General features: G+C 42.7%; 1 protein-coding gene across 2 annotated transcripts in view; it reads left to right on the top strand.

Moving 5' to 3' along the window:
- Nucleotides 1–1,384: 1,384 nt before the first annotated feature.
- nhej1 (nonhomologous end-joining factor 1) overlaps nucleotides 1,385–22,666 on the top strand; it is a 395,026-nt gene continuing 373,744 nt past the window's right edge. The window contains exons 1-3 of one of the 2 annotated variants that reach the window (XM_073046191.1): nucleotides 1,385–1,688; nucleotides 9,354–9,552; nucleotides 18,797–19,009. In XM_073046191.1, coding sequence (XP_072902292.1) covers nucleotides 9,367–9,552; nucleotides 18,797–19,009 — 399 coding nt within the window. In that variant the 5' untranslated portion in view covers nucleotides 1,385–1,688; nucleotides 9,354–9,366. The remainder of the gene's footprint in view (nucleotides 1,689–9,353; nucleotides 9,553–18,796; nucleotides 19,010–22,666) is intronic. The other variant, XM_073046192.1, reaches the window with a different exon arrangement.

Raw genomic sequence — 22,666 nt, 5'->3', positions numbered from 1 at the left:
TTAAATGGCACTGAGATAAAACATCAGCTGAGATAGAAACATAGAAAATAGGTGCAGGAGTAGGCCATTCGGCCCTTCGAACCTGCACCGCTATTCAGTATGATCATGGCTGATCATCTAACTCAGAACCCTGGTATCCGCCTTCTCTCCATACCCCCTGATCCCTTTAGCCACAAGGGCCATATCTAACTTCCTCTTAAATATAGCCAATGAACTGGCCTCAATTGTTTCCTGTGGCAGAGAATTCCACAGATTCGCCACTCTCTGTGTGAAGAAGTTTCTCCTCATCTCAGTCCTAAAAGGCTTCCCCTTTATCCTTAAACTGTGACCCCTCGTTCTGGACTTCCCTGACATTGGGAACAATCTTCCTGCATCTAGCCTGTCCAATCCCTTTAGAATTTTATACGTTTCAATACGATCCCCCCTCAATCTTCTAAATTCCAGAGAGTATAAGCCCAGTCGATCCAGTCTTTCTTCATATGAAAGTCCTACCATCCCAGGAATCAATCTGGTGAACCTTCTCTGTACTCCCTCTATGGCAAGAATGTCTTTCCTCAGATTAGGGGACCACAACTGCACACAATACTCCAGGTGTGGTCTCACCAAGGCCTTTTACAACTGCAGTAGAAATTCCCTGCTCCTGTACTCGAATCCTCTTGCTATGAATGCCAACATACCATTCGCCTTTTTCACCGCCTGCTGTACCTGCATGCCCACTTTCAATGACTGGTGTACAATGACACCCAGGTCTCGTTGCATCTCCCCTTTTCCTAATCAGCCACCATTCAGATAATAATCTGTTTTCCTGTTCTTGCAACCAAAGTGGATAACCTCACATTTATCCACATTAAATTGCATCTGCCATGAATTTGCCCACTCACCTAACCTATCCAATTCACCCTGCATCCTCTTAGCATCCTCCTCACAGCTAACACTGCCGCCCAGCTTTGTGTCATCCGCAAACTTGGAGACGCTGCATTTAATTCCCTCGTCTAAATCATTAATATATATTGTAAACAACTGGGGTCCCAGCACTGAGCCTTGAGGTACCCCACGAGTCACTGCCTGCCATTCTGAAAAGGACCCGTTTATTCCCACTCTTTGCTTCCTGTCTGCCAACCAATTCTCTACCCACATCAATACCATACCCCCAATACCGTGTGCTTTAAGTTTGCACACTAATCTCCTGTGTGGGACCCTGTGATGTTTTGAATGACAGCGCAGACAATGAGGGATCTAATGGCCCGTTCCTGCTTCCAATTCTTCTGTTGGTCGTAAATTAACTTAGTAGATTGACAGATGTCATTTCACTGGACAGAAGTCCCGATGACGTTTACCGCGAACAGAGCCTGGGCGCGTTTGCAAAGCAGGAAACACTGCAGAAAAATTGCTCACAGTGACTCTACAGTTACCAGATGCTCTCCCAAAGCAAGAAAAAAAAGGGTTAGAAGTTAAAACAAAGACAATAAGATCTGGAAAGAAGTAGCATAAACAAGGAATGGAGAAAACATTCAGCCAGTGTTAATATTTGATTATCTCCCCCGGAAGGGGAAAAGAACTCTCCAATAGAGCAGGAGCGGAGGGGCGGAACGATTGAGAGGCACTTTGTGTTCTGGAGAGAACAAATTGTGGACGGCTCGGCAGCAGCAACGAGAAGCCAGGCCGTTAGTGAGAGCGAGCGAGCTGAGGTTTGTTGCCTTTTATTAAAAAAATTATATATATTTTAAACAGTTTCAAACACAGATTCTATGAGTTTGAGTCACCATATGGGGACCTGCACCCCTTTCCCAGTCCCACACTTGTTACAGGGTTCCTCACCGACCACACAATCTTGTCACACTGTATGCTGCTCCTCACTATAATCCTGTGTTATGTTTAATGTTTCTATTTGTTTAGGACAGCAATTGTCCTAGAGTATTCTCAGCCGTGTCTGTCTGATCATAAATACTGGCTGACCGCAAGATGAACTTTTAGTTAGGGGCGTTTGAAGTCTTTTTTTCTCACTTCTTGTTCACTTGTCTACTTTCTTATCTGAAACTTTGGGGGTCTCAGCTGATGCGTTGTCTAGAGTGGGAGGTGGGGGAGAACCTAATATCTACATGCCACCATTTATGTGGGCAGCTGTTCTCCATCGTATATCTTCAACCCTTTGCTTCTTCCACCTATAACCTCCCAACTTCATTCCCTTTTCCTACTGACCCGCCTCCATCCTCCCCCATTGACCTGCTTTTTAACCATATATAACCATATAACAATTACAGCACGGAAACAGGCCATCTCGGCCCTTCTAGTCTGCCAACGCTTACTCTCACCTAGTCCCAGTGGCCCGCATTTAGCCCATAACCCTCCATTCCTTTCCTGTCCATATCCCTATCCAATTTTACTTTAAATGACAATATCGAACCTGCCTCTACTACTTCTACTGGAACCTCGTTCCACACAGCTACCACTCTCCGAGTAAAGAAATTCCCCATCATGTTACCCTTAAACTTTTGCCCCCTAACTCTCAAATCATGTCCTCTTGTTTGAATCTCCCCTACTCTCAATGGAAAAAGCCTATCCACGTCAACTCAATCTATCCCCCTCATTATTTTAAATACCTCTATCAAGTCCCCCCTCAACCTTCTTCGCTCCAAAGAATAAAGACCTAACTTGTTCAACCTTTCCCTGTAACTTAGGTACTAAAACCCAGGTAACATTCTGGTGAATCTTCTCTGTACTCTCTCTATTTTGTTGATATCTTTCCTATAATTCAGTGACCAGAACTGTACACAATACTCCAAATTCAGCCTTACCAATGCCTTGTACAATTTTAACATTACATCCCAACTCCTATACTCAATGCTCTGATTTATAAAGGCCAGCATACCAAAAGCTTTCTTCACCACCCTATCCACATGGGATTCCACCTTCAGGGAACTATGCACCATTATTCCTAGATCACTCTGTTCTACTGCATTCTTCAACGCCCTACCATTTACGATGTATGTCCTATTTGGATTATTCCTACCAAAATGTAGCACCTCACATTTATCAGCATTAAACTCCATCTGCCGTCGTTCAGTCCACTCTTCTAACTGGCCTCAATCTCTCTGCAAACTTTGAAAACCTACTTCATTATCCACAATGCCACCTACCTGAGTATCATCTGCATACTTACTAATCCAATTTACCACCCCATCATCCAAATCATTAATGTATATGACAAACAACATTGGACCCAGTACAGATCCCTGAGGCACACCACTAGTCACCGGCCTCCAACCTGACAAACAGTTATCCACCACTACTCCCTGGCATCTCCCATCTAGCCACTATTGAATCCATTTTACTACTTCAATATTAACACCTAACGATTGACCCTTCCTAACTAACCTTTCGTGCAGAACCTTGTCAAAGGCCTTACTGAAGTCCATATAGACAACATCCACTGCCTTACCCTCGTCAACTTTCCTCGTAACCTCTTCAAAAAATTCAATAAGATTTGTCAAACATGACCTTCCACGCACAAATCCATGCTGACTATTCCTAATCAGACCCTGTCTATCCAGATAATTATATATACCATCTCTAAGAATACTTTCCATTAATTTACCCACCACTGACATCAAATTGACAGGCCTATAATTGCTAGGTTTACTCTTAGAACCCTTTTTAAACAATGGAACCACATGAGCAATACGCCAATCCTCTGGCACCATCCCTGTTTCTAATGACATTTAAAATATTTCTGTCAGAGGCCCTGCTATTTCTACACCATTTTTCCCTCACCTGGTGCCACCTTTCACCTCCTGGTGTGTACATGCTTCCCTTTTCTCTCTCACCCACCTGCCTTTCCCCTCACCTGGTCTCACCTTTCACCTCTTAGCATCTACATCATTACCACTTCCCACTGCCCCACCTTCTTCTCCCCAACTCTTACTTCCCACAGTCACCTGGTCTCATTTATCAACTGCCAGCTTGTACTCCTCTCCCTCCCCTCCCCTTTTATTCTGTCGCAATGAAATGGGAGGGGGAAGCTGGAGGGGAAGAGGGAATGATGTCGAAGTTGGGAGCTGAGGAATGAGACCTGGTGAGGGGAGGAAGGAGGTGGGGCAATGGCAAAAGCGAATGGTGGAAGAGGCAAAGTGCTGAAGATAGAACCTTTTCACTCAGACGATGGTGAGAGTGTGGAATGAGCTGCCAGTGAAAGCTGGTTGATGTGGGTTCAATTGCAACATTTAAGAGAAGTTTAGATAAGAACATTGGTGGGAGGGCTAGGGTCCAGGTGTGGGTTGATAGCAGTTTGGCATAGACTGGATGGGCTGAAGGGCCTGGTCTGTCCTGTATGATTCTATGACTCTGAAGGAATCCAATGAGGAGGACAGCAGACCACATAAATGGTGGCACATAAGTAGTAGGTTCCTTTCCCCTTTCCCCTCCACCTCTCAGGACAACATATCAGTTGAGACTCCCTGACAGAGGTTAAAATAAGGAAATATAGAAATGTGAACAAGTGAGGGTAAAGAAAGACTTCAGACTCCCTCCCCGTTTAATTGTTATAAAGTCTCTAGTCAGCCATTGCTTAGCATCGGACCCCTTCCTTACCAGTCCTCGTGAAGGGGCTCACCCTGAAGAGTTGGCTGTTTATTTCCTTCCTTATGCCATCTGGCCTGCTGCTTTTTGTATTTGTTGCTCCAGATTTCTAGCCTTTACAGAATCTTTTGTCGCCCTGTTTATGTGCCACCTTGTGTTCTTTCTTTTCCCCTTTGGCAAGAGTGATAAAAACGGTCTGGTTATTAATCACATTTAACTTAAGGCATTGTGGGATTTTAGATGGAATGTAGAATAGAAAGCACGTGATGTTAGCACCGGAATGTGTTGCGACATGTGAGCACTCTCTCCGCTGTGTTGGATGTTAACAAAAATTTCGCTGTACAAGGGATAAATAAACTTGAATCCTGAGAACGTAGAACATAACAGCACAAGAACAAGCCCTTTGCCAGCTGTGTTTGATTACTCATTAAACTACCGTAGTAATTAAATGCCTAACCAAATTAATCTCTTCTGCCAACACAATTTCCACACCCTTTTATACCATTCATGTGCCCACTTCTGAGCCTCTTAAATACTCCGATGTATTTGCCTCCACTACTATCAATGGCAGTGCATTCCATGCACCCTCCACTCTCTGTGGGGGATGTGACCTGCACATCTCCCCTGAATTTATCTTCTCTCAACCTTACTTCTGTGTGGAATGTGGCTGCTGCATTTACACTAGGGACTGCAAGTGGCACATGTAGAGTAAGTTACAGGGAAAAAGGATCTATTGCTTTGGGACTTTGGGAGATTGATGTGTGGCGGGACCTTGAGGTGTGAGCCCACACCACATTGAAAGTGCCAACACAGGTGAATAGGGTCCATGGAACGGTACAGGTCCTTTGGCTCACAATGTTGTGCCAAACCTTCGACCTGCACAAGGATCAATCTGTCCCTTCCATCCCACAAATCCATCCATTCTTTCACCCACCACTCTCTGGGTAAAAAAATAAAAACTACCTCTGACCTACCCCCTATACTTTTCTCTAATCACCTTATCATTATGCCCCCTAGTATTAGCCATTTCTACCCTGGGGAAAGGTCTCTGACTGCCCACTCTATCTATGTACCTTATCTTGTACACCCGTATTGAGTCACCTGTCATTCTCCTTTGCTCCAAAAAGAAAAGCCACAGCTCGCTCAATTTATCCTCATAAGACATGCTCTCTAATCCAGGCAGCATCCTGGTAAATCCCCTCTGCAACCTCTCTAAAGATTCCTCATCTTTCCTATATCAGAATCAGGTTTATTATCATTGATATATGTCATGAAATTTGTTGTTTTGCAGCAGCAGCACAGTGTAATACATAAAACATACTATAAGTTATAATGTAGAAAAATTAAGTACTACAAAAAGAAAGCAAAAAATAGTGAGATGGTGTTCATGGGTTCATTGTCCATTCAGAAACTTTATGGTTGAGGGGAAGATGCTGCCTTAAAACATTGAGCATATGTCTTCAGACTCTTGTATCTCCTCCCAGATAGTAGCAATGAGAGGAAGGCATATCCTGAATGGTGAGGGTCTTTAATGAAGGATGCTGCCTTCTTGTGGCATCAACTATTGAAAATGTCCTCATAGTGGGGAGTCTAGTATCTATGACGGAGCTGGCGTAGACTACAACCCTCTGCTGCTTTTTACAATCCTGTGCAGTGGTCTTCCATATCAGATGGTGATACAACTCATAAGCATGCTCTCTACATTACATCTATAGAAATATTTGTTGACATACTAAATCTCAAACTCCTAATAAAATACATTCACCGGTGTGCTAACCATTGTGTGTGACCTGGCTGCATTATCACTGAGTCGGCACTTGTAAATGAATATCAAAAAAAACCCGTAGGTGCTGGAATTGTGAAATAATGACAGAAAGTGCTGGACCTTGGCATGACCTCTGTTTATAGAGATCCTTTTGCCAGATGCCACCCTGTGATATTGAAAATTGACTTTTCCCCACTTTAGGACCTTAGTCTCTGCACCATCTCCTACACCTCTTTGTAACATCATCTTAACAACTGTACAGAAAAAAAGATTTGTCCTCTTTCAATAAAACAAGGTATAGTCCTATGTTCTATGAATACAAGACTTCACCTTGTTTTATTGAAACAGGACAAATCTTTTTTTCTGTACAGTTGTTAAGATGATTTTACAAAGAGGTGTAGGAGATGGTGCAGAGACTATACATAGTATTCATAGAACATAGGACTATACAGCACAGTGCAGGTTGTTTGGCCCACGATGTTGTACATGATTTGTCTTTTGCACATTGGTTGTGCATCAGTTTTTGTTTATCTATAGCTTTTCATAAATTCTATTGCATATCTTTATTTCCTGTAAATGCCTGTAGGAAATGAATCTCAAGGTAGTATATGGTGACATATACACACTTCAATAATAAATTTGCTTTGACTTTGATATTGATTTGACCTTTTAACCTACTCTAAGATCTATCTAACCCTTCCTTCCCACATAGCCCTCCATTTCTCTATCATCCATGTGCCTAACTAAGAGTCTGATAAATTTATCTGCCTCTACCATTACCCTGCACCTACCACTCTCTGTATAAGAAAAAAACCTACCTCTGACATCCCCCTGTACTTGGCTCCAATTACCTTAAAGTTATACTGCCAAATCAGCCTTTTCTGTCCTGGGGAAAAAAATCTCTGACTGTCAACTAGATCCATGCCTGTAATCATTTTGTACACCTCTACCAAGTCTCCTCTCATCCCCCTAAAAAAGCATTTTAATAGAATAAACGAGGAAAGACTTACTTCCATTGATGGAAAAGTCATTATTCCAAGCACAGAATTTTAGGGTAAGAAAGGAACAAGGAAGATGCAGTGTATTTTTATGTTGTATTGAGTTATGATAAGGAATGTTCGCCCTGAAGCCATTTCAGTGGGAATGAGATTATACAACCATTGGAGCATAATGACGCCATTTGGCACATCAAGTCTGCTCTGCCATTGCATCGTGGTTTATTTATTATGCCTATCAACTCATTCTCCTGCCTTCTCCCTTAACCGCTGACATTCTTACCAATCTATCAACTTCCAGTATAAGTATATCCATCAACCTGAGATTCTGCAGATGCTGGAAATCCAGAGTAACATACACAGATCCCGTTAAAGAGTCTCAACCCAAAACGTCAACTGTTTATTCCTCTCTATAGATGCTGCCTGATCTGCATTTTGTGTTGCCCTCCATGGCTGACTGCAATGAATTCCACAGATTCACTACCCTCTGGCTAAAGAAATTCATCCTCATCTCTGCTCAAAATGGATGTCCCTCTATTCTGAGGCTGAGCCCTCTGGTCTGAGACTCCCCCACTATAGGAAACATCCTCTTCACAACCACGCTATCTAGGCCTTCCAATATTCAATAGGTTTCAGTGGGATCCCCTGTCATTGTTCTGAAATCAGTGATTCAGGCCCAGAGCCATCAGATATTCCTCAAACATTAACCTGTTGAAGTTCAAGTTCAAGTTTATTGTCAGTCAGCCATACACATGTGTACAGCTAAATGAAACAAAGTTCCTTTGGGGCCAAGGTGCAAAACACAGCACATATAGTTATGATACAGCACATGTAATTATGATATGGCATATAAATACAATAAAGTACAACACAGTCTCAGCAGAAGTCCTAGAGATTCCTGGGATCAGTCTTTTGAACCTCCTCTGGACAGCCAGAACATCTTCTCTTAGGTAAGGGGTCCCAAAACTGCTCACAATACTCCAAGTGTGGTCTGACCAATGCCTTATAAAGCCTCAGCATTACATCCTTGCTCTTCTATTGCTACTGCAAGCTCCTCCAGATGGCCGTGTGATAATAATCAATCCATAAATAGTAATAACCAGAATCAAAAGCGTCCCCACAGATGTAAAATAAGAACAGGAAATGCTAGAAGTACTCAGCAGGCCAGTCAGCATCTATGGAAAGACAGAATAGTTCATGATTTTGATGCTGTTTGAACTGTTGGATGCTTCTTGAATTTTTATTTTATTCTGCTTGGAGGCAAAGAACTTTGTGCTGCCCTGAGGTTATGAGATTAACCTCTAAATTTATGCTGTACTTTAACCTCTATCTTTATTTTTATATAATTCATTTTTCTTCATAATTGTTTAACATTGTAGTTTATTCTTACATGTCACGCCCTGACCAACACATCACAGTAAATACCTAATACATGTAAATGTACACTCAATGGCCTCTTTTTCAAGCACAGGAGTGGAGCCTTGTGTGGTCTTCTGCTGCTGTAGCCCCTCCACGTCAGAGAGTCTCTTCTGCAAACTACTGTTGTAACATGTTGGTTAATTCAGTTACTGTCCCCTTCCTGTCAGCTTGAAGCAGTTTGGCCATTCTCCTCTGGGCTCCCTCATTAATAAGGTGTTTTCATCCACAGAACTGCTGCTCACTGGATGTTTTTATATTTTTGCACCATTCTCTGTAAGTCCTAGAGATCGTTGTGCATGAAAATCCCTTGTTATCAGCAGTTTCTGAGATACTCAAACCACCCCGTTTGGCACCAACAATCATTCTGCAGTCAAAGTCACTCTTAATTCCTTCCCCACTCTGACATTTGATCTGAACAACAAGTGAACCTCTTAACCATGTCTGCATGCTTTTATGCATTGAGTTAGTGCCATATGATTGTCTGATTAATAAACCGGTATAGGTGTAGCTAATAAACTGATTACTGAGTGTAGATGGCAAATAAAGTTGATCCTTGAATAAAGCTATAGAAATGGTTTTCTTCCATTTTTTATCCACAGAACATTCCTCCTGATGGCGGAGTTGGAAAAGTTGGCAGATGATCTCCTTGCTCAGCCCTGGAGTCCTGTACACATTGGTGATTCTCCCTTTCTGCTAAAGGCCACTTTTGGTGAAGTGACCTACAGGCTGATGCTCTCTGATCTCAACAGTGTCTGGTGGGAAGAAGTAAATTCGGACGAACTCAAACAAAGAGCACAGGTATGTTCTGGGATAAAAACAGAACAAAGTAGGTTTCTCACTCTGCTTGAACCTGAACAGGATTGGGCTGCCAACCTGCATGGCTCGCAGCACCTAAATGTTGTAACTTAATTAGCTGACAAGCTACCTCTATATTCCTATCTTCCAACTTTGCAGCTCAAGTCTGAGCCTTCAGTAGTGATTCTCTCAGAAAAATACAGCACTGACAGAGGTCCTCGAGCTCATTCTTAAAAGACACTTTTTTATACTGATGCTTTATAATTGCTGCAAACAGCCAGAAAGCATCCCGCCAGCTATCCTTTCTCCTGGAAAAACCCAACGATTTAAGTATGGAAACAATGTGGTGTTTCATTTCAATCCTGGTGAAATTTATCTGGTCTGGCCAATCTACTGACATTCCAAAACCCATCAGTAGGTTACTGAGATCTCCAAAGCCTGTCCACCCTGGAACTCTGCATCTCTCATACAGGGGTCTCTCTTTTACGTAGCCTTTTAAAGAAATGGAGTTCTGCTCGAAAACCCATAGCCTGCTCACAGTGCCAAAACATAACGTTGAATCAGGTTCACGGTTCTGGTAAGAAAATACTAATGGCAAATAAGTACATTGGTCATTTATTCACAACCGGTAAAAAATTTGACCTAACATTCATGTTCCCCAAGTTACAAAGCTGAATACTCAACAGACATACGTTCAACAAACACACTTAGCTAAAAGTGTGGACAGAGCAAATCTTAAGACCATAAGATATAGGAGCAGAATTAGGCCATTTGGCCCATTGAGTCTCTTAGCCATTTCATCATGGCTGATCTAATTTTCCTCAGCCCCAATCTCCTGCCTTCTCCCCGTATCCCTCCAATACCCTGATCAATCAAGGATCGATCAACCTCTGCCTTAAATATATATAAAGACTCCCACTCTAATAAGGCCTTTCACCATTCAATAGGTTTCATTGAGGTCACCCCTCATTCTTCTGAATTCCAGTGAATACAGGCCCAGAGCCATCACATGCTCTTCAAATGGCAAGCCGTTCAGTCCTGATTTTCATCAACCTCCTTTGAACCATCTCCAGTTTCAGCACATCCTTTCTAAGATAAGGGGCCCTAGACTGCTCACAACACTCCAAGTGGGGCTTCACCAGTACTTTATAACGTCTTAACATTATATCCTTGCTTTTATATTCTAGTCTTCTTGAAATGAATGAATGACATCACCCTTGCCTTCTATAATCTTTAGGGAATCTTGCACGAAGACTCCCAAGTCTCTATGCAGCTTAGTTTTTTGTATTTTATCTCCATTTAGAAAATAGTGAACCTTTTCCTTTCTTCTAACAAAGTGCATGACCACACCTCCTAACACTGTATTTCATCTACTGTACTATTTTTTGCCCATTCTCCTAATCTGTCTAAGCCTTTCTGTAGCCTCTCTACTTCCTCAAAACTACCTGCTCCTCCACCTATCTTCATATTATCTGCGAATTTTGCAACCAAGCCATCAATTTCATCATCCAAATCATTGACATATAACATAACAAGAATTGGTCCCAATACAGACCCTTGTGGAACACCACTAGTCACTGCCAGCCAACCAGAAGAGGCTCCTTTTATTTCCACTCTCTGCCTCCTACCAGTCAACCACTGCTTTATCCAACTAGAATCTTTCCTGTAATACCATGGGCTCGTAGCTTGTTAAGCAACCTCATGTGTGGCACCTTTTCAAAGGCCTTCTGAAAATCCAAGTATATACCATCAACCAATTCTCCTTTGTCTATCCTGCTTGTATTTCTTCAAAGAACTCCCAACAGATTTGTCAGGCAAGATTTTCTCATGAGGAAACCTTGCTGACTATGGTCTATTTTATTATGTTCCTTCAAGTACCCTGAGAAGATAATTTCTTCTTTTTTGAGGCATTGTAAGTGTTGTTACTTCAATGTACTTGTGCTATTTTTGAATAATAATAAAAAAAAGATTTGAAAAGAAAAAGAGACTTCATCCTTAATAATTGACTCCAACATCTTTCCAACTACTGAAGTCAGACTAACTGGCCTATAGTTCCCTTTCTTCTGCCTCTCTCCCTTCTTGAAGAGTGGAGTGATATTTGCAATTTTCCAGTCCTCTGGAACCATTCTAGAATTTAGTAATTCTTGAAAGATCATTATTAATACCACCACAATATCTTCAGGTACCTCTTTCAGAACTCTGGGTGTACACCATCTGGTCCAGGTGACTTATCTATCTTCAGACCTTTCAGTTTCCCAAGAACCTTCTCTCTAGTTATGGTAACTTCACGCACTTCATAACCCTTGACAACTGGAACTGCTACTGTACTGCTAGTGTATTCCACAGTGTAGAATGATACAAAATACTTATTCAGTTCATCCACCATTTCATTGTCCCCCATTACTACTTCTCCAGCATCATTTTCCAATGGTTCGATATCCACTCCTGCCTCTCTTTTACATTTTATTTATCTGAAGAACCTTTTATTATCCTCTTTAATATTATTGGTTAGCTTACTTTTGTATTCCATCTTTAGATTCTTAAATGACTTTTTAGCTATCTTCTGTTGATTTTTAAAAGCTTCCCAATCCTCTAACTTTCTCCTCATTTTTGCTCTGTTATATGCCCTCTCTTTGGCTTTTATGCTGGCTTTGGACTTCCCTTGTTATCCACAGTTGTGTCATCTTTCATTTAGAATACTTCTTCCTCTTTAAGATGTATATATCCTGTGCCTTCCGAATTGCTTCCAGAAATTCTAGCCATCATTCCTGCCAGTGTTCTTTTCTACTGAATTCTGGCCAACTCCTCTCTCATGCCCTGAAATTCCCATTTGTCCACTGTAATACTGATTCATTTGACTTTAGCTTCTCCTCCTCAAATTTCAGGGTGAATTTGATCATATTATGATCTCTTGCCCCTAACAATTCTTTTACCTTAAGCTCTCTAATCAATTCAGGTTTATTGCACAACACTCAATCTAGAATAGCTGATCCCCTAGTGGGCTTAACCATGAGCTGCTCAAAAAAACCCATTTCCTAGGCACTTTAGAAATTCCCCATCCTGGAATTCAGCACCAACCTGATTTTCTCAATCTAGCTGCATATTGAAATCGCCATGACTATTGTAATATTGCCCTTTTGGCATACATTTTATACCTCCTGCTGTAATTTGGGGGTCCTTACTACCGTTGAGGGTCTATATACCACTCCCATTAGGTCTTTGTACCATTGCAGTGCCTTAGCTCTGTCCACAAAGATTAAACACCTTCTGACCCTGTCACCTCTTTCTAATGATTTGGGTTCATTTTTAATCAGCAGAGCAATGCCTCTCCCTCTGCTTACCTGTCTGTCCTTTCGATGCAATGTGTACCGTTGGACGTTAAGCTCCCTGCTATAATCTTAGCTATGATCCAGTGATGTCTGCAACATCATAAATGCCAATCTGCAACTCTGCTACAAATTCATCTACCTTATTCCGTATTATGCACTCATTCAAGTATAACACTTTCAGTCCTGTATTCACCCTTTTCGATTTTGACCACCTTTTACATTGCAATTCATCCTGTTGACTGCAATTTTGCCTTATCAATAGTCTCTCTTCATCACAAATTGCCTCTGTTTTAAGATCAACTGCCTCATTTTCAGCACTATTATCCGCCTTTCCTATGATAGTTCTTACATTGAAATATACGCAGCTCAGGACACTAGTGGCACATGCTCAACCTTTCTATCCCTAACTCTGTCTGAGTCTTCCCAACATCTGTCTCCACAACTTCGTCACTAACTGTTGTAGCACTCTGGTTCCCATCTCCCTGCAGCTCCAGTATAAACCCCACTGTGCAGCATTAACAAGTCTTTATGCTAGGATATTAGTCCCCCTCTGGTTCAGGTGCAGATCTTATGCCCTCTCTCCTACATGAACTCTGTAGCCACGTATTAAACTGTATAATCTTCCTAGTTCTGGCCTAACCAGCACATGACATGGGTAGCAATCTTGAGATCACAACCCTGGAGGTCCTGACTCGTTCTACCCATGTCATTGGTACCTACGTGGACCATGGCTGTTCACCCTCCCACTTAAGGAGGCTGAGGGCATGATCTAAGATGTTCTAGACCCTGGCACCCAGGAGGCAACATACCATCTGGGAACCTTGTTCTCATCCATAGAACCTCCTATCCATTCCCCTAACTAATGAATCCCCTATCACTACGACGTGCCTCTTCTTCTCCTTTCCCTTCTGAGTGACGGAGGCAGATTCAGTACCAGAGGTCTGACCACAGTGACTTTCCTCTGTAAGGTCAACCCCTCCCCCCCCCCCCCCCCCCATAGTAATCTTAGTGATGTACCTGTTATTGAGGGGAATGGCCATAGGAATACTCTGCACTGGCTCCTCAATCCCTTTCCCCTCCTGTCACCCAGTTTCCTGTGTCCTGCACCTTGGGTGTAACTACCTCTCTCTATGTCCTATCTCTCAACCCCTCAGCCTCCCTAATGATCTGGAGTTCATGCAGTTCCAGCACCAACTCCTTAACACGGTTTGACCAGAAATGCACATAATATGCTAGTTGACTAATGTTCTATGAAATTGGACCATCACCTTGTATTCAGTGCCCCACCTGATGAAATCCAGTACCCCATGTGCTGCCTTAACCAGTTTACCTGTGCTACCACCTTCTACCTTGGAGATATACAAAATTCCCGTAGGCTACTGGACAACAGTAGTATGTCACCTGTTGTTAATCGATTACAGTTCAGCATTCAACACCATCACCACCTCAGTACCAATAAACAAGCTTCAAAACCTGGGCCTCTACCTCCCTCTGTACTGGATCCTTGGTTTCCTCATTGGGAGACCACAGTCAGTCCGGATAGGAAATGGCATCTTCTCCTCGCCGACAGTAATTGCAGATGCATCTCTAGGATGTGTGTTTGGCTCACTGTTCTACTCTCTACACCCATGATTGTGTGGCTAGACACAGTTCAAACACCTTCTATAAGCTTGCCAGTGAATTGACCATTGTTGGCAGAGATTCAGATGTTAATGAGGAGGCATACAGGAGTGAGGTAGATCAGCTGGTTGAGTGGTGTTGCAACAACAATCTTGCACTCAACGTCAGTAAGACCAAGGAGTTGATTGTGAACTTCAGGAAGGATAAGTCAGGAGAACACTTACCAGTGCTCATGGAGGGTTCAGCAGCGGAGATGGTGAGCAGCTTTAATTCTATCTCTGAACGTCTATCCCAGCCCAACATATTGAGGCAATTATGAAGAAGGTGCACCAGTGGCTATACTTCATTGGGCGTTTTAGGAGACTTGGTAGATTTCCACAGATGTACCGTGGAGAGCATTCCGACTGATTGTATCACTGTCTGGTATGGACGTTCCAATGCATGGCGTTGGAAGTCGGTGCAGAGGATTGAAACTCAGCTGCATCGTGGGCATGAGCCTCCTTGCTGTTGAGGGCATCTTAAATAGGCTAAGCCTCAAAAAAGCAGCGTCCATCATGAAGGCCGCTCACCATCCAAGACAAGCCTCTCATTGCTGCCGTCAGGGAGGAGGTATAGGAGCTTGAGTACCTGTACTCGATGTCTTCCCTTCCACCATCAGCTTTCTGAACCATAAACCCATGAACACCACCTCACAGTTTGCACTACTGATTCTTTAAAATATTTCTTATTGTAACTTGTGTAATTTTTATGTATTGCACTGTACTACTGCTGCAAAACAACAAATTTAGTGACATAAACCTGACTGATTCTGATCTATTATATAGGGTAGATAATGGAAACTTTTCACGTTACCCCATCTGTCTGCAACTAGTAAAGAATAGACGGGACTTTACACAGAATTTGTCATAATCGTGAAGTTGAAATCTGCAAAGTAGCAGCCCCTCTGCATCTAAGGAGGAGGTGGACGTGCGTCTGCTTCCAGCACTTACCAGGTAGTTAACTGAGAAAAGCTATAATGTGGAAGGCCATGGACTGAGTGGTGGGAAATGGGGCTGGTATATCTCTCTATACTCACATGAATGAGGTGGACTGAAAGGCCTGCTCCCACTCAATGTGACTAAGTACAGTCAATTTCCTGTGTCTGTGAAATTATTCCAACTGGTGGAGTATTTGAAGTGTTGAGGCTTTATAAGGCATGGGTTAGATTGCACCGGGAGTATTGTGAGCAGTTTTGGGCCCCTTATCTAAGAGAGGATAAGGAGAGGGTCCAGAGGGTGTTCATGAGAATGATCTTGGGAATGAAAGGGTTAACACATGAGGAGAGTTTGATGTCTATGGGCTTGTACTTACTAGAGTTTAGAAAATTGGGGGGAGGATCTCATTGAAACCTAATGAATCTTGAAAGGTCTAGATAGAGTCGACATGGAGAGAATGTTTCCTATAGAGGGAGACTGGGGAAGTCTAGGACCAAGAGGGCACAGCCTCAGAGTAGAAGGACATCCAGTTAGAACAGTGATGAGGGGGAATTTCTTCAGCCAGAGGGTGGTGAATCTGTGGAGTTCATTGCCATAGATGGCTGTGGAGATGATGTCATTGGATATATTTAAAGTGGAGGATGATCGGTTCTTGATTATTAAAGGCATCAGAGGTTACGAGAAGAGGACAGAAGAATGGGGTTGTGAAGGATAATAAATCACCCATGATGGAATGGCAGAGCAGACTTGATGAACGGAATGGCCTAATTCTGCTCATATGTCTTATGGTCTTATTTTCCCTAAGATTAAGGACACATACCAGCAGACTCAAGAACAGCTTCTAACCTGTTGTTATACTGCTCTTGAATGGACCTCTTGTATGATAATGATGAAGTCTTGACCTTGCAATCTACATCATCATGATTCTTATTGTCTACCCGCACTGTACTTTCTCTGTAGCTGCAACAATCTTCCACATTCTGCTTTTGCTTTTCCCTTTTGTACTACCTGAACATAATTGTGTATGGCGTGATCGATCTGGATGTCATACAAAACAAAAGTTGTCACTATATCTCCGTACATGTGACCATTACAAACCAATTACCAACTGATCTGAGTTAACTTCAGTTTTATGAGTGTTTCTTGATGCAACACTTAATCAAGTTCTGCCGTGATTTATTGAATTTTACTTAGACATACAGCACAGACCCTTCCAGCCCGACGAGCCCATGCTGTCCAGTTACACCCTTGTGACCAATTAGCTCACTGACCTGTAGGTATTTGGAGTGTAGGAGGATACCAGAGCACCCAGAGGAAACCCACACAGTCACAGGAGAACATATAAATTCCTTACAAAGAGCGGCAGGAATTGACTGCAAGTAGCATTACACTAATCTGCCATGCTGCCCAGTATTGATATTGAAGGTGTTCACTCTCACCTGCTTACATCAGCTCTTTGTTCTATACTTGGACCAGGCTGTAATGGGGTCTGGAACCAAGTAGCCTGCTAAACCAACAGCTAATGGTTTGCTGAGTGGGTTATTGGTGAATAAGTACCACTTGACTATATTCTCAGCGACAAGACCTACTTTGAACTTGATGTGCCCTGATCTAGGAAACGTGCCAGCCTTTGAATCCTGGTAATGCAGTATCTGTCCTGAACTTGATTAATTTACTTGTTTTTCTAAAGAAACCAATTGCCTAGACAGTGTCCAAAATCAGATAACAGTTTATTCGATTCTATAATCTTATAAAATAAGACTAGCTTCATTTGTCATATTGAAACATTCAGTAAAATGCATTGTTTGGTGTCAAGACGAACATGATCCAAATATGTTCTGCAAGTGCCATGCTTCTGCCTTCAACATAGCAAGCCCACAACTGGCTAACCCTGACCAACCTGTACGTCTTTGAAATGTGGGTGGAAACCACCCACATGGTCACGGGAACAACGTACAAACTCCTTACAGCTGGTGGCGGGAATTGAACGCGACTCCCTAGTGTTGTAAAGTGTTAGGCTAACCGTTATGCTACTCTGCCACCCAAAGAAAAGGAAGGATTAAAAAGTTGAAGAAAATGCATGAACGTAGAACATACAACATAGCACATTACAGGCCCTTCGGCCCACAATGTTGTGCTGACCATGTGACCTACTCTAGAAACTGCCTAGAATTTCCCTACTGCATAGCCCTCTGTACTGAAATGGAAGAGACTAAATACTGATAAGAATGGTGCTCTTCTTGTCATCTCCTATGTTATAAATTTCTGTTAATTTATTGAGGTATACTATATAAAATAATTTCAAAGTGAAGGGGAAAGATTTAAAAGGAACTTGAGGAGCAACCTTTTCATATAGGCTGGTGGGTTGTGTATATGCAACTGCTGCTAGAGGAAGCTGTAGACATATTTACATTCAAAGTCATTATCAAAGTCTGCATATGGCACCATATTCTATCCTGAAATTCATTTCCTTTCAGCATTTACGGAAAGAAAAGAATAGAATTTATGAATAACTACGTGAAGTCTGACAAGTAAACAATGTGCAAAAGAAGACAAATTGTGTAAATAAATAAATCAATAAATTTGAGAACAAGTTGTAGAGTCCTTGAAAGTAAGTCTGTAGGTTTTGGAATCATTTCAAAATTGAGGTGAGTGAAGTTATCCACACTGGTTCAGGAGCCTGAAGGGTAATAATTGTTCTTGAACCCAGTGGTGTGGGACCTAAGACTTCTATCCCTTCTTCCCATCAGTAGCAGCGAGAGGAGAGGCTGGTTTGGATGGTGGATGTTGCTTTTTTGTGGCAGTGCATCTTGTAAATGTGCTCAGTGGTGGGGGAGCACATCTAAATAAAAGCATTTTGTTGGTACATGGAGTTGGGAGAGCTAAATGCAGTTGAGGTTGACTTTGTTGGCACAGCCCTGTTTCTGTGCAGTATAATTCTTTGACAGCTTGCAATGCTTTGCTAGTGATGGAGAATAGATCAATCGTGTGTCAACTGGACAAATTGTATTTGTTCAGAGCAACACACAAAATGCTGACGATCTCAGTAGGTCAGACAGCAACTGTGGAGAGGAATAAACAATCAACGTTTTAGGCTGTGACCCTTCATTATTCCAGTCATGATGAAGGGTCTTGGCCCAGAATTTTGACTGTTTATTCCTCTCTGTAAATGTTGCTTGGCCTGCTGAGTTCCTCTGCAGAATCTGTTGTGTTTTGGATTTATTCAGTGTTTAGTGAACAGGACATAACTGGACAGTTTCCATGTGTTGGGACTGTCCTAGCCATTGGATCTGTGTCATCCTTAATGTTATTCTGTCTCTGCAGGAACTGAACAAGCGCCTAAGGGCACCAGTGTCCGCCTTCTGCCGCCACCTCTCTGGGTTGCTGGAGCCTTTTCTACAAACGGAGGGCACTAAATTGCCTCCTGGCTTCACGAGTGAACAAACCTGCAATCAGCTGACTGTCAGTTTGAGGAGTGAGCTCTCTGGAGTCCCTTTCTACTGGGCATTCCGCTGCACGGAAGCTCCTCTGAGCATGGTATGTATCTCAGTCCAAACTCGCATTTACTCTGGAGCGAAGGAAGTTACACTGATGCAGAGAGAAATGCCCAATTCTGGACATCAAAAAAGATGTGAATGCCCAAAACAGGATGCAGAAAGTATTCACGAGAATAACTCGACTTGGAGCATAGGTCATAGAACCATACCAACCTTACAGCCCACGATGTTGTGCCGACCTCTTAACCCACTCCCAAATCAATGCAACAATTCCCTCCCATATTCTCCTTGCATCCGTGTACCTTTCTAAGAGTTTATCAGTCCTTGTTACCACCCCGGCAATACGTTTGATGCACTTACCACTCGCTGTATTTAGAAAAAATCTACCTCTGAGTTCCTCCAGCTTTTTGTGTGTGCTACTCTACCTCTGAAATCCCCGCTCTACTTTCCTGCACTCACCTTAAGATTCTGCCCTCTTGTATTAACCATTGCTGCCCCAGGACAAACATACCAGCTGTCCACTTACCAAGTTGTGATGTAGTATTATTGACCTGAAACATTCATTCTAATGCTTCCCACCTGCACAGCTCTCCATTTTTCTTTTACCCATGTATGTGCCTTGTAAATGTCCCTTATGTATGAATAAACTGTTCTTGGACTTCGAGCCGGGTACAAATATTGATTATAACTGACATTTTGATGGCTAACTCTGCCATCTTCTTCAGGAATGGCAGAGTTTCTCATCGAAACATTGGTTATAATCAATATCTGTACCTATCTGGAAGCTCAAGAAGAGCTTCTGAGGGGGACTAATATCCTGCTGGCAGGTTTACTAGAGCTGTTAGGAGTGGTTTAAACTAATATGGCAGGGGGATGGGAACCAGGATGATAGAGCTGAGGATGAGTCAGCAGGTTTACAAGTAGATGATGGGTGTAATATCAATGTAAGGAAGGACAAGCCAGTGATTGGGTAGAAATGCAGACAAAGCAAAGAGTTAAATTGTACCCAGAGGCAAAATTCAAAAGGGCGAAGAATGCAGGACTGAAGGTGCTGTATTTAAATGTGCATTACATTCGGAATAAAGTGGATGAAGATGGCGCAGTTAGAGACTGGTCAGTATGATGTTGTGGGCATCACTGAGTTGTGATTGAAAGAAGATCATAGTTGGGAGCTTAACATCAAAGAATATACTTTGCACTGGAAAGACAGGCAGGAAGGCATAGGCGGTGGTGTGGCTCTGTTGGTAAGAGATGGAATTACAACTTTAGAAAGAAGTGACATAGGGTCAGAAAATGCCGAACCTTTGTGGATGGCGTTAAGAAACTGCAAGGGTAAGAAAAACATTATGGGAATCATATATAGGCCTCCAAATAGTAGCCAAGATATGGGGTTGAGATTGTAAAGGGAGCTGGAAAAGGCATGTAATAAGGGTAATGTCACAATTGTAATGGGGGACTTCATTATGTAAGGGAATTGGGAAAATCAGGTTGGTGTCGGATCACAAGGGAGGGAATTTGTTGAATGCTTACGAGATGACTCACAAGTTTCATCCGGAAGTACATCGAGGATGTTGTCCCCAGAAACTGGTAAGGGTCGCAAGACTACGGGTCCGGATGGCATCCCAGGGTGGGTACTCAGGATGTGCACGGCACAACTGGCAGGTGTGTTTACGGACATTTTTAATCTCTCTCTCCCAGTGTAAGAGTGCCCTCCTGCTTCAAAACATCCACCGTTGTTCCTGTACCTTAAAAGACCAAGGTAACATGCCTGAACGACTGGCGTGCTGTCACACTCACCTCTATAATAAGCAAATGTTTTGAGAGGCTGGTCAAGAACCACATTTGCAGCTTGCTACCACCCACACTGGATCCCCTACAATTCGTCTACTGACACAACTGATCGACAGATGACGGAATAGCCACAACTCTACACACTGTCCTTACATATCTGGTGAAGAAGGATGCTTATGTGAGAATGCTGTTCTGGGACTACAGTTCAGCATTCAACACCATAATTCCCTCCAGGCTCGACAAGAAGCTTACTCGGCAGATCGCCGGCAGGTGGTAAGAGTGGGCTCCATCACCTCTGCCCTTCTGACCCTCAACACAGGTGCCCCCTAGGGCTGTGTACTAAGCCCCCTCCTTTACTCTCTGCATACCCATGACTGTGTCACCGCCCACAGCTCCAATCTGCTAATTAAATTTGCAGGTGATGCTACACTGATTGGCCTAATCTCAAATAATAATGAGGCAGCCTACAGAGAAGAAGCCATCACCCTGACCCAGTGGTGCCAAGAAAACAACCTCTCCCTTAACTTCGCAAAAACAAAGGAGCTGGTTGTGGACAACAGGAGGAATGGAGGCAGTCTAATCCCTATTGACATCAATGGATCTGGGGTTGAGAGGGTCAACAGCTTTAAGTTTCTCAGACGGTTGAAGAAGTTTGGTATGGGCCCCCAGATCATAAGAACTTTCTACAGGGGCACAGTTGAGAGCATCCTGACTGGCTGCATCACTGCCTGGTATAGGAACTGTACTTCCCTCAATCGCAGGACTCTGCAGAGAGTGGTGCGGACAGCCCAGTGCATCTGGAGATGCAAACTTCCCACTATTCAGGACATTTACAGAGACAGGTGTGTAAAAAGGGCCCGAGGGATCATTGGGGACCCGAGTCACCCCAACCACAAACTCTTCCAATTGCTACCATCTGGGAAATGGTACGGCAGCATAAAAGCCAGGACCAACAGGCTCTGGGACAGCTTCTTCCACCAGGCCATCAGACTGATCAACTCATGCTGACACAACTGTATTTCTATGTTATAGTGACTGTCCTGTTGTTCAAAATATTTATTATAAATTACTATAAATTCCACATTGAACAGTTAGACAGAGAGGGAATGTCAGAATCAGAATCAGAATCAGACTTTAATCGCCAAGTACCTATGCACAGACAAGGAATTTACTTCCGGCAGATGTTGTCTCTCTGCTCATAACAATAATAATGATAAATATAAATGAAAATATAGATTATACATACAAGTAGTCCAATCCAAGTAGTAGTTAGCCGACAGTTAACCGGCAGTTAACTGTTCAGCAAAGTGACCGCAGTAGGAAAAAAACTTCTCCAATGCCTATTAGTCTTAGTCTGGAGGGATCTGAAGCACCTACCAGACGGAAGCAGTTCAAACAGTCCGTGCGTGCGAATGTAAAGATTTTTACTCCTCATGTATATGAAGGATGTAAATAATAAAGTCAATTCAATCTAAATAGAGCAGTTTGTGCTTGAGCCTACTTGGGGAAAGGCTATCTTAGATTGGGTGTTGTGTAATAATTCAGATTTTATTAGGGAGCTTAAGGTGAAGGAACCCTTACGAGACACAGATCATACTATGATTGAATTCATACTGCAGTTTGAGAGGGAGAAGCATTAGTCAGATGTATCAGTATTGTAATGGAACAAAGGGAATTACAGAGGTATGAGAGAGGAGCTTGTCCAGGTGGATTAGAGGGGGATACTGGCGGGAATGATGGCAGAGCAGAGGTGGATGAAGTTTCTGGGAATAGTCCACAAGACACAGGATAGATATGTCCTACAGAAGTTGTTGTTCTCACATAGCAGGGCTAGGTAACCGTGGCTGACAAGAGAAGTTAAGGACTGCATAAAAGCCAAGGAAAGGGCATAGAATGTAACAAAAGT

This window comes from Hemitrygon akajei, chromosome 5 (genome assembly GCF_048418815.1).
Source record: "Hemitrygon akajei chromosome 5, sHemAka1.3, whole genome shotgun sequence".
NCBI classification, from domain to species: domain Eukaryota; kingdom Metazoa; phylum Chordata; class Chondrichthyes; order Myliobatiformes; family Dasyatidae; genus Hemitrygon; species Hemitrygon akajei.
This window is presented reverse-complemented; position numbering and strand designations above follow the sequence as displayed.